Source organism: Amblyraja radiata, chromosome 12, assembly GCF_010909765.2.
Source record: "Amblyraja radiata isolate CabotCenter1 chromosome 12, sAmbRad1.1.pri, whole genome shotgun sequence".
Lineage (NCBI taxonomy): Eukaryota > Metazoa > Chordata > Chondrichthyes > Rajiformes > Rajidae > Amblyraja > Amblyraja radiata.
Window position 1 is genome coordinate 20,300,266 of NC_045967.1, and position 13,251 is coordinate 20,313,516.

The window sequence follows — 13,251 nt, forward strand, 5'->3', positions numbered from 1 at the left end:
GCGTTATTATTGTGATAGTAACTATCGATTAGGAAGGTTGGAGGAAGGGCACACGGTGGAATTGGCGATCGCTGGTCTCCAGTGAAAGGGATTAGTGAGGCCTGCAGTCTTCCGATTCAGCGGCAGCGTGCACGGGTAGATGTTAAACGCTATAAATCCCAACACTTCTGCATATACAACTAAATTCTTTGGAAACGTAAATTATCTGTGCACTCGCCTGTCTGAAGATTGACGTTTTAACACTAAACACGTGTAGTGTCTGCCGGCCACAAACTGTTCCATTTACAGGCGTAGGAGTTACATTTACCAATTGAAGTTTCGGGCAAATGTGATCCGTCTGGAAACGTGACAATCTGCGGCGGGCGGTGGTCTCTCGCCGTACAAATGTTTGCCCTGAATATACATCCCTCTTCAGAGGGAAAAACGTCAAGTTGAAATCTTACAAGTAAACAGAGGTCACCAGAGATTTATTGATGATCTCTGATTTACGCAGCCGCCGCGAATTGTAAGGCACTAATATAGGACCAATTAAATATTGACCTAACATTTTTCGGATGAAACACAACATTATCTCCGTCTGAGCCCCTTCCCCCTACACTATCAGCCTCATTCACACACACTCGCCAACATCATTAATTCGACCGCCATCTAATTGATATCACTGGCTATTTTAAATTTCCTTTAAAGGCCCTGATTTACGTTCTGTGGTTTTATGTTAATTACGAATTAATTTCCTGAACGGTTTAAAACCCAATTTCCCAAGGATTTGGGCGTTAAATCCCGGCAACATTCCCCGATTGGTTTTAATCACTCCGAGTAGCTGAATATCGGACAGACAATAACCTTCGTTTGTAAATGAAAATTGTTTAATGTTAACTTTGTTATAATTCCTTTTCCAAAAAAAACTGTACATAGGGTTTGTTAGAAAACAATTCATCATAAATATCGTTTCAGCATGTCACGTAAATATCGACAATTAAATTACAAAGTGATAAATATGACATCATGAATATGTATATTTACAGAAAGTAGTTGTTACAAAAAAAGGCAACGTTCAATTGTCACAATGTGCGCGGGTAACACGGCGGCGCGACCCGCGATAAGCATGGCACAACTACAACTTTGACCCAGTCAGACAGGAAATACATTCACAAGGATTGTTTTAACTTCAAGACATAACAGGACTTTGGCACTTTCTTTTAAGACTGTCTGGATTTTACCTCGCAGACGCCATGAATTCACAGCGAATAGCGACGTCCCACCCCACCAACAAATACCGCTAAGTCAACCAAACAAAATTCATCACCTCTGACGCGCCGATGCAATCGGTTGAAATCCTAAATGTGCTCTCGGTGGCGATCGGCAATTTTTTTTGCCTTGAAAACGGAGCCAACCGCAGCCGCTTGCAATCGGCAGCTTTGTGCCGGGCAAAGGTTCAACAGGTCCGAGTTGGCGAGGCGCCGGCACCCTTCTCCCCAGTCCCCGGCCATCACACGTACCACTCGTTAAAATTGGGGGGTAGCGGCGGGTTGTGGCTGGGGTTGTGCTGAGCGCCCGGTGCCCCGCTCTTCCTGGGGTCTTCGCTGTTGGATGAGAGCAGGGCCGGGGGAGTGGACGACTCATACCCGGAGCTCGGCGCAGGCGACGAGTCCGAACCCTGAGATTCGTGGACCTGAAACGAGAAAACAGAAAGGCGGCTGAGTGGATTTCCCAAACAATTCCTGGCGCGCCTGTTCCCCCAGTCCCTCCGGCAGAACTTGGTCTCTTTGAACCGATCTGCATTTTTTTTAAAAAAGAACACTCCGGGGAGTTGCCTGAGACTTCATTGTAGTATAGAGAAAAAAAGGACACACAGTGCTGGAGTAACTCAGCGGGTCTGGCAGCATCTGGGAAAAATATACTGGTTTACAGTTTTTTTTTAAAAACACAGTGCTGGAATAACTCAGCGGGTCAGGCAGCATCTCTGGGAAAAATATACTCGTTTACAGTTTTTTTTAAAACAGTGCTGGAATAACTCAGCGGGTCAGGCAGCATCTGTTACTCCTGCACTTTGTGATTTTTTTGTAAGCCAGCATCTTTTCTCCAGAGATGCTGCCTGACCCGTTGAGTTACTCAATCTTGTTCTGTCTATGTGCAGTTCCATGCGTTTACATTGTGGCGCAGATGGTCGGGTGACTGTGGGGGGAAAACCACGTCCAGGCGGTTACCTTCATGTGCTTGCGGAGGGAGCTGGGGTGGGTATACGACTTGTCACACATCCTGCAGATGTACGGCTTGTCCGACGTGTGCACATGCATGTGCTTCTTGCGGTCGCTACTGTTGGCGAACCGCCGGTCGCAGCCCTCGAACTCGCACTTAAATGGCTTCTCACCTGCATGGAATCAACAACAACAAAAGTATCCGTCAGGAATTGCCTGAAATTTCAGTCGACTTGTGTTGAGACTGCAACTGCCGACATTGTGTAACTGGTGAAGTTGTTCTTCCAGTCCGTTGACTATGTAGACCAAGTTTACCAAAAACATAAAGCAACGAAATCTAGCAAAATCTAAACAACGAAATAACCACTCCAGTTTAATAACCCCCTTTATTCTGCAATTAATTTTTTCACTTAAATTAATAATTTAATATAATCTTGCGCATAAATCTCAGTCAGGCTAGTTTTAACAAAGCTTTGAGTTGTTTGTTTACGAGCCAAACTGAAGTTTGAAACCTTCGCGTTTGTCCCAAATTTAAGCGGAAAGGACTTGGAAAATGGCGTGCAATCTCTCGGTAAATTATAGTTCCTCGCATAAAGACGTCGGCTATTTTGATCTTTTTTCTTCGCTCAAAACCAAAACGAAATAGCCTCGTGTGCTGCACAGTGCTCTACTTGTTTCAAGCGGCGCGGAGCCTACTGAGCGCGGCACAAGCCGGGAGAAGAATGAACGGTTCTCTCTAATCCTCGATAAATGGAATAAAAGCGGCCTCTTTTATTGCAGCAGCGGTAATAAAAGACAAACGCGCGCATCTTTAGAATTGTCTTCGGAAAACCTAGCGGCGCCGGCAGTCAGTGAGAAAGGCTCCCGTATTTTTTTCCACACTGAAAATGAATGTTTTTCGAACAGGTTTTGTATAGACATTAAGCCAACTAACTGGGGCAACTGAGAGTAAAACCTAAGTGTTTCTGGGCGAAGCTTTGAAGGGGGACAGAGCCGATTGCTGCAACTTGGGGATGTCGGACAGTAGCAACGGGCGCTGCCAACGCTCGCAGCTTTCCCCCCCTTACCTGTATGAGTCCGTTTATGGATCTTCAGGTTTTCCGACCTGGCGAACACTTTCCCGCAGCCGGAGAAGGGGCAGGGGAAGGGTTTCTCGCCCGTGTGCACACGGATGTGGTTGATGAGTTTGTATTTGGCCTTAAAGGACTTGCCCGCTCTGGGGCAGTGCTCCCAGTGGCAGATGTGGGGAGAGTGCTCGGGGCCGCCGACATGTTCCACGGCGAGATGGGCCACCAGTTCGTGCATGCTGCCGAATGTCCGCTCGCAAGCGCTTTTGCCGCGACTGGCCTGAACCTCTTCCACCCACTTGCAGGGCAGTTCCTGCTTGATGGGCTGCCGCATGTAGCGGAAGAAAGCCCCGGGCCCCTGGTGCCCCGCCACGTTCATTCCCACCGTCATGTTCATCGGGCTGTAGTTGTGTAGCGGAGCGGCCGAGTAGGGCTCGTTCCTCGGGTTGCCCACGCCTCGGTAAGGGTCACCTCTCCCGAACAGGTCCCCTTGCAAGCCGAGCCGCATCGGGCCGTTCACGACGTGTCCAGCGGGCGACGAGTGGCTGGAGGGTTGCTCGTGTAGTCCAGGGAATAGTAGGTGTCCCGGGGGGTCGACCATGCCCGGGGGTCCGTGCATCGCTGCGGACGCCGATGCAAAAAGGCCGTGCTGGGAGCCGGCGGGACCGGACTCTCCGATCGCGCCGCTCCGGTTGCGGAACAGGAACTCCCGGCTGGAGTTGAACGGCGTCCCGCCGTAGGAACAAACCTGGCCGGCGTGAGGAGCCAAGGCGGCAGCGTAGCCTGATGCCTGAGGGGTGAAAGCCGAAGTCTGTCCGGCCGAGATCTCGTGAGCCCCCGGGTTGAGTTTGAACGCTCCGGGATGCGGCGAGTCGCAGAAGGCGCCGAGCCCCAGAGTGGGCTCCCGGCTCGACATGTCATGATGCCGGGGGCTGCCGAAAGCACCCACCCCCAGGGTGGGGAACTGGGCTCCACCGTCGAGCAGCATCGCCATCTCCCCAATACGCGCCGGCTGCCGGGGGGTTGCAGGCAGGTGGCGAGGGAGGGGGGTCGCGGCGGACCCGCAACTTCGCAGAATGTTTCGGCTCAGTCCTTTTGCATTAGAAACGCCTTTTGATGGGCTCGGTCTGTTGAAAAAAAAAGCCCCAAACTGCAGGAGTGATTGTTGCTCACAGTCAGACACCTCCCGTTCAATAGGCTGGTGTTCCCACACTGATAGTCAATCACTCAATCGCCAGCCAGCACACTACCCAACTCAAGAGGCAACCCAGCACAAGCCAATCGCAGGCAGAGAGCCTCGCCGTCACATGGGGCTCAGGCCGCGTGTGGATTGGAAGAGGCCCGGTTGACTGGCACAAACTGCTATTAAAAATGCAAAAGGCGCACAGATTCTTGACGAGGATTGGCTGATTCTGGAGGGTTATTTACAGGTATGGCACCTCCGTGTTCTCGCCCTTGATTAATTGTGCCTAGTTCAGCCCGATTTGCATCTTACTCTTCCATTTAATTTCAGAAACAGCGGTTAAAATGTGCTGGATATTTGGACTTAATTGCGCGCAACTGGTGGCGCTGCCGATCCGCTCTTTGTACGCCCCGACCATCTGTACACTGGGAAAGGTCGGCAAATGCACAGCCCTTGCGTCAATCAAACCCACACACAACAGTTAGCGTGGAGAGTAGTCGAGAAGATAGATATCCGATGTTTCAATGACGGTCGCAGATATTGAATCTGGATTAACCCCCACCCCCCCCCATATTCCCATGTGTTCGTTACATTCCCCCCCCACCCCACCCCATATTCCCATGTGTTGGCTACACCCCCCCACCCCATATTCCCATGTGTTGGCTACACCCCTCCACCCCCCCCCCCCCATATTCCCATGTGTTGGCTACACCCCCCCCCCCCCCCCCCAGTGAAACATTAAAATAAGAACCCCCTTTCCTTTTCAAATAATGTTTTGCGATTCTCAGCGACAATACGCACGAAATCTCTGAAGCCTATGAGCCGGCGTCTTGTTCACACCGATTCCACGGGAGGTTTCTGTTCACACGAGCGTTTAGAAGTTAACTATTATTTATAACACTCGTTACGCATATTTTTTTGACAGTGTAACACAACACTTTTCCACCTGGCCCGATATCACAGGAAAAACATCTGCCTTTCTGATGTTATTATTGGTTTTGTTGAATCGCCCCTTGTAAATAATCAAACCCCCTTTACCGAAAACTCCATTTCAGTAACAATATTTATGACGCAATTTCCACCGTGTCGATTCTACATACAAAAAAAAAGGTATAAGCTGTGTTTAGAAGGAGGGCTGCGAAAGATGTGGGCTTGCTATAGCCTGGGATTCTTCCAGGCAAAGGCTGGCTATTGAGCCGTCTCCACAGAACAGCCGCGCCGCACTGCAGGAAACATACAATCTGATCAAGTTCAGGGATGCATAGAGTCTGCTTCATGCCGAGCTTTATAACTCGCTTCTTTGACGGCTCTTATCCCCAAACAGTGCTTTGGAAAAAACTTCACTTCCTTTTTTTTAGTTTTGTAAAGAGTTGAGTGTTCAGCGTAGCTGCTCACAGTTCCCCAGCCCATGTTCTCCCAGTACACTCAGTCACCGGGTTTACAGGCGAAAACAGCCACGAGGTGAGTCCTTTCCAATGGTAAATAATTATATTCCTTTATTAAACATGTTTTTAGAGAGAAAACATGCATAGTTTAGCAATACTTCCTTAACGCCGGCGGCCCACCGGATTAAAAAAAACAACTAGTTTTTGCAATTCATTCCTCAAACGATTTTTGCGTTGTAAAGGTGAGCGGTTTAGTAAGTTGAACGAGTTGTGTATTGGCTGTGTTTGTAGATGGATGTGATCGTTGTCGGTTTTAGTGACCCAGAACGAGAGAATTATGGAGAATAAACAGGAACCGCCGCCTGCGGCTCGAATCCGTTATGTTTTTATTTTGTAATTTGTAATTTTACAAAACAAAACTCGCAATGAAATGTTTACAACTGGCCTGGCAAAGCATCTCCGTGAATTTTCCACTGGTGATTCTGAGATGAACCGGTTTACAAGTTACTCCAAAAGTTGTAAGATTTGCTGAAAATTAATTCGTCGCTGTTGTGAAAAGCGACCTCCAACCTAGCCCGGTTTCATTAGTTTCGGGGGAATGGGAAGTTTCAATGTTCAATGCAGGCCCGAGTCGCCAAGGCTGTGTGTCTCTGTGAGATAATTAATGACAAGACGCACGTGCTCCGTTTTCTCTGGTAACAAAAACGCGTAATTCAATTAGGTCATCAACTGGCTGTCCCGTTGTATCGGCCTTCTGATGTCGCCGACTCGGCCAAGGCAGGCTCTTTGACCTCTGACTTGTAGCCTGCCACATGTGTAGCCCTGTGATGCTGCCGTTAAAATAATTTGAGCCAACTGTTACATTCGCAACAAAGTAGAGAGCGCATCATCGCACCTTGGGACCCGCTCCTGGTTCTGTCTACACTTGAAATTCCAAATTATCCTCGCACCTCGGCCGGCCCTACACAAAGCCCGCCCGTGCCGAGCGGAGAGTTGCAAGGCAGAGCTCAACTTCAATATAAATCTTTTAACACAGCGAACTGGAGGCAGGCTCAGAGTTGCCATTTAATTGGCGGCTAGATGGACTCGGTAGCCGCTGCTTTTCTCCACTAATAGTTTACAGCCAAAAGCCGACTAAACGCGGCTAAAATAGCACACGTACATCGTTTAGGAGCGATGGTATAATATTGAGTATATTGCCCATATTTGTTCCAATCAGTACATACTCATGGAACTTAATTTACCGAGTCGATACAATTAATTGAAAAAAAGTTCGCTTTTTTAGATAGTTGAGTTGTTAATGCTAATCCACCACAAAGTCCGCTGCACTCAGTAGGTCTTAGCGGTTAAAATATAACAATACCGATATGTACGTAACGCTGCCCGGGTTGTACTTCGGCTGTTTGTGAACTTGCATTATGTAGCATCAGTAACTTTGGAAAGTGAACCCTGTAACGCGGCGTGATTTAAAGAAGCGCTCCTCTTATTTAGAGCGCTGCAAACAAAGGCCTGTGTGGTTGATTAATGCTTTGATAATGAAACGTGCGGGTGAAGTATTCTCTTGTGGAAATAAGCATAAATATTGTTTCTGGTGCGTGGACGAATCAGTCTAGATTAACCCAAGTATGTTGGATTTTTAATTACCTGTCATATTTGTCTTTTCATAATGAGTTATGTTTTCTGATCACTTAATTAGCCGGGAGATGTAACATTCAATTAACAATTTTTTAAACTGAATTATTTGGTGTAATAAACCGGTTCCACTCACCTTGTATTTACTTTGTAAAACGGCCACAGTATTCAGTTAAAAATAGAATTCCGTGGATTGAATTTCCAAACCTATTTATTTCATTTTCTCTCCTCCCTAGAATATCGGGCAAATTACGACCAGTAATATTATCGATCGCCTTCGTCCCTGGCATATATCTAACTATATTATCATTATAGCCAAGCAATTGGAATGGAACATATTACTAGAACTATTTTCAATTAAAGTCGCTCTCTTTGGTAAACATGTTCTCGACATAGTAGGAGCTTCACTCAGAATTTACTAAACGGTTACTTTGTTATATTTACGTGTCTGAGATAAGTAAATATGGACATTTTCTCCCGGATCCAAGCATTTTCAATTTATCTCAAATGGCCTTTCACTGCGAAAATAACTGCTACAAGTTTAGAGGGAAATTGTGACATCGCAACACCTAACAGTCAGAAAAATAGGCGACCAATGACCCACTCTGTGTATTTGATCAGATCTGTCGTTGCGTTGTAGAGTTACACATTTATGTAAAATGATCACATGTCATTTAATATTTTTCTTAAATTATCATAAATAGATCGCTCATATTCTTTCACCAAATAACACGGAGTCTGGCGTCAATATTCCGACGAATCATTTGTCATTTCCACATCTTACTACCGTCACGAGTCTGATCTTTTATCCAAATAAAACATATTTATATAAAATGGCTGTAAATATCCATCAGTGTTGTAGCGCTGTGTGGTGTCATCTATAAAACAAACTACAAATATGTTTGAAATATGAGAGGAAGCAAATGATTGTGTTTGTTCAGAATGCACATCCTTCGAGGATTCGCTGTCACCACCGACATAGTCAGTGTCAGACGTGGGATGTACAAATCTCACAAGTGTCAAATTCTCTCCCTCTTTCTCTCTTCCCAACGTAACTAGAATTTCGGTTACTGAAACGTTTCGTTTGCTTTAATAACACAACAAATATACATTTCAAATTTGGCGGCTTGCAACTTTGTCAAAATTAAAAATCTCGTCGATTTGTATTTATTTTGAGAATGGTTGGAAAATAAGTGTTGACTGGGTGTGAGAGAAAAGGATGAATTATCTGGTTGCGCTGGGGAGATGGGTGTAATACGCCGTTCTCTATATATATATTTGTGCACCTTTTTCTATCGAGCGTCATACAATTGACATTTTGAATGATGTCTTGTCATTCCTAAATTCCTGCGCTAAATCTAAATATAAGTCGGGATCTCAATGACAAAACAATGTTGTAATCGAGGAGAGACTCAGAATTGCATTTGTGTCAATTATAAAACTTGTTTTCAGGATGAGACCAACAAACATATCTTCAATTGTCCTCTGTTATGGCCCCAATCAATCGATAACCGATGCACCATCCTGTAGGGAATTATTTATACACGTTACGTTAAAGAAATGGTGACCAGAATAATGGTATTTATGGGTGTTCAGGGGCACCTTAACCCAATAGACCATCAACAAGCTTAAACCGTCGTAAATCTCGCCCTCTGCTGCATAAATCAAATGTGCCGAATCCATCAATAAAACAATATCGTTCCTAATTGCATTAAAGCATCAGACGGGGCCGAGTAATAGGCGGCGTTATTTCGCCGAGTGCAGCATTATTGTACGATTACCTTTTGCAGTTGAGAAGAGTTGTAAATATCTCAATCAGTAATGATGCTGACCTGTGACCCGGAGGGTGGTTCTATTGTGTTTTGCTCTTTTGTTGTCCGCCCGCATACTATTATTGACCTCTTTCTGCGTGTCTGCGCCGGAGTGAAGGAACACTTGAAGGCACTTGTGTGAGGCTGCAGTGGCCGTCGCCCTGCCAGGCCAGCCCCAGCTACCAGCCTCAAATACAGTACTGGCTTTAAACACTAAAGGTGGGAGCCATCCGCCTTCTCCGCTCCTGCGCTACCCGGTGCTCAAGGGTATAAACGCTCGGTACAGTCTGTAAGGGGAGGGGGGAAATCAAGGAAGCGCATATGTTGGAAGCATGTGTAAGCAAGACACAATGTGCTGGAGGGACTCAGCGCGTCTATCCATGCTCACTACAGATGCTGTCTGGCCCGCTGGGTTCCTCCAAGACTTTGTGAAGGGTAAGGGGGAACTCGCCTACAGTTGCTCCTCTGTCCACATTAAAAAACAAGCCTCTCTCTTCATCACGTCGTTAGTTGTGGAACCTGGGGGGGGGGGGGGGGGTCTCAGCGAGGCTGCCCATTCCCTCCACAGATGCTGCCTGACTCCCCGAGTTGCTCCGGCACTGTGTTCTGCTCAAGCTTCCAGCATCTGCAGTTCCTGGTGTCATCATTTGTGGAATCTTGCAGTGAGCAGATTACCTACCGAATTCCCTGCATTATTACGCAAGTACAAAAAAACCCAACGCTTACTATAGTAAACTTTGTTCATGATTTCTATGAGAACGCCCTGCCTCTTCCACAGCTGCTGCTCGGCCTCCTGAGTAGTCCTATATACGTGTATGATTATTGATCTAGATATTGGCCTATTGATCTATTTGTTCACTTCTGGATCTCCCTGTTTATCCTCAATCAGTATGCTGCACTGTAGGTTACGATTACAACCGGCCATTTACACTCTGTATCCGTGGCTTGGCTCATGGCTCATGGCTCATGGCTCATGGCTCATGGCTCATGGTTCATGATCCCATCAAACCGCGGTATTATTTGAAATCACGGAGAGCTGGGAAATCGCCTTTCGTTCACCAAAACCAGAATGAACAGTCAAAACTGAGTTTATTTTAATCTCCAATTTCAAATTTGAAATTAGGATCTGAAACGAAATAGCTACTTCGGGTTGGAATGTTTTCTGCAAAGCCGTGTCCCTGTTTGTTGAGTAATTCTACTTCGCAAGTACTTCGATGAAATCGGTTTCAGCAGCTGCAGACAAACCGAATGAGTCTTACTGCTGAAACATTTCAGATCAACCTTACCGCGGTGAACTTGGCTTTAGAAGTCTTTTGAAAAATTACATAAGCGGTGATGGAAACAAAACAAACCTACCTCGAATACATCACACTTCCGTAATATTTTGCACATATTGAAATAGATTTCTGGGAAATAGGTGCTTGTGGAAATAGAATAACAGAACACTGCATGGCTTTCACACGTGTATGTTAAAGTTGATTGTTTTAAATATGTCTGTAACTAGATGTTCTGACAATTGTGTACATTGTGACACATGTGTAATTAAAAATATCGCATTAAAGATCGTGTCCCAACAAGAAAAATAAGCAGCAGTTTCTACGCTTAAACTGAAGAAATCTGTGTGATTTCCTTCACGCCACAAATTACTGGTGATGTGTACTCCGAACGAAAACGGAACTATTGTATTGCAAATGACAACGGGCGCACCCCGGAATTAAATCGAGTTTGCGGTGTGTCACTGTCACTGCTGGGAGCGGGTCTGGATCATATTGGAGCCCCGCGTTCGAGGGTCCGCTCGAATCCTGGGGTTCGCAGGAACTGAATCCCGAGTTCGCCGGATTCATCGGAACAAAGAGAGATTCACAAGGACGGTGAAAAGCAGCCCACGTCGGTGAACGACAACCCCCAGCCGAACGTTTCTCCCTCTTCATGTTTTAATGATAAAAGTGGATAAGAGGCAGGGCAAGTTCCCAGAGCTTACTGGCAGTTAACATTCCGTCCATCTCATCTTAATATTAATTCAGGCTCTATCCACACTCTAAGATATTTGATATATCGGTGTCATGACAACTAGTGTAAGTGCTGAATTTAGACACGCCTGAACTCCGTGCCCCAACAATAACGGGGGATGTTTGGAGCCAAGATCTGGGCCGCGGGTGCATTTGGCAATGTTGCCTGGTTTACATATTCCAGGGAAGCTGGGATGAACGGCGGCTGCAACCGGCCAGGCCCGCGGTTCCAGGGGTTGGAACCACAGGAACTAGAAACAAAACTAACCATAATTCTTCAGTTACATACAATATGGAGCACGATTATGTGCATCCCTCCAGCGAATTTACACATATCAACCTCTTCACATTAAGCAGAAGCAGGCGATGCTGCTTGCATCTTGTGAAAGGCAAGTAATAGCCACTGTGGATCTTACCGCACGCTCATTATTGTAGAGGAATTACCTGGGCGGTGTATCTAATGTTGGTCATAATTATTACACGCAATTTCCGAAATATTAGTTTAACCAACCTGGTTTATATTTTCAAATTCACTTTCAACGTATTTGCCTTTCGTTCCCACCCTCTGAGTGTTTCTATGTTTGGTTTGTCAGTGTTGTGTACATATCTCTATTTATAAGTACACACAATATCCGTATTTTGTATTGGTGCCTAGCGTGTGTCCTGAAATTAGTACATGTTTAGTTGTGATCCAGTCTCTGTCTGTGTATCTGTATAGAGCATGTTGTATGTATTATGTGTGTCTTGTGTTGTTGCAAGTATGAGAGAGAGGGATGAAGAGAAAGAGAGTGCATCATATGATGTGTGTGTTCATGTCAGCATTTGGCTCTCTCCGTTTGGACATTCGTGTGCAGATAGGTATGTGTATGTGTAAGAGAGAGAACGAGAGAGAGAGAGAGAGAGAGAGAGAGAGAGAGAGAGAGAGAGAGAGAGAGAGAGAGAGAGAGAGAGAGAGAGGGAGAGGAGAGGGAGAGGTAGCGATAGAGAGATATAGGCTAGATATCTAGAGGGGCGGACTCTCTCGCTGCTCTATCTCTCTCTCTACTGCTATCTCGTCTCTCTACTCGTCTCGCTCTTCTCTATCTCGCTCTCTCTCTCTCTCTCTCTCGCTCTCTCTCTCCTCTCTCCTCATTTTGTTTTTCTCGCTCTCTCTTCTCTCTCTCTTTTTTTTCTCCGCCCCCGTCCGCCCCCCTCTAATGAGAACCAGAGAGAGAGAGAGCGAGAGAGAGACACACAGAGAGAGACAGGGAGTGGGAGACAGAGACAGAGAGACGAATGGAGAGAGAGACGCACAGACAGACAGAGATTGAAAAAACAGAGAGAGGCAGAGAGCGAGAGATACAGACAGAGAGAGACAGTGACTGAGACAGAGACAGCGAGAGAGAGAGAGGGGGAGACAGAGAGACAAAGAGAGAGAGAGTGACACACACAGAAAGACAGCGAGAGAGATGGAAAAAAACAGAGACAGAGAAAGAGCGAGAGAGACAGAGAGCGCGAGAGACAGACAGTGAGAGAGAAAGACAGATATACAGACAGAGAGGCAGAGAGAGAGTGAGGGGGGGGGGGGGGGGGAAGGGGCAATGCCCATATATGCGGTCTCTATATTTCGTGTATTGCCCGCGGTAATATTTGGCAGTGTGTTTGTATGTGGTTCTATGGCAGTATTTCCATGTATGAATATGGCCGTGAGCGTGCCAGTATAATCTGTGTGTGTGTGTGTGTGTGTGTGTGTGTGTGTGTGTGTGTGTGTGTGTGTGTGTGTGTGTGTGTGTGTGTGTGTGTGTGTGTGAGAGCGAGAGAGAGCGAGAGAGAGAGAGAGAGGGGGGGGGGGGGGGGGGGGAGGGAAGGAAGGTTTGCGCATTATCCCCCTGACGTCAGGTTCCCGGGCGCTCATGCAATCAGCAACAGTTCTGAGCGGATTGAGCAGCGCGCCAGTCAACATCAGAGAACATGAAAAGGAGAGTAA

General features: G+C 46.5%; 1 protein-coding gene across 1 annotated transcript; it reads right to left on the bottom strand.

The window, feature by feature from the left end:
- Positions 1–844: 844 nt before the first annotated feature.
- zic3 (Zic family member 3) lies at positions 845–4,543 on the bottom strand. The gene is made up of 3 exons (XM_033030319.1): positions 3,266–4,543; positions 2,208–2,371; positions 845–1,672 (listed from the first exon to the last, which is right to left on the bottom strand). Exons 1-3 carry the CDS (start codon positions 4,257–4,259, stop codon positions 1,490–1,492), a joined length of 1,341 nt encoding a protein of 446 aa, XP_032886210.1. The 5' UTR covers positions 4,260–4,543; the 3' UTR covers positions 845–1,489.
- Between the last annotated feature and the right edge of the window lie 8,708 nt (positions 4,544–13,251).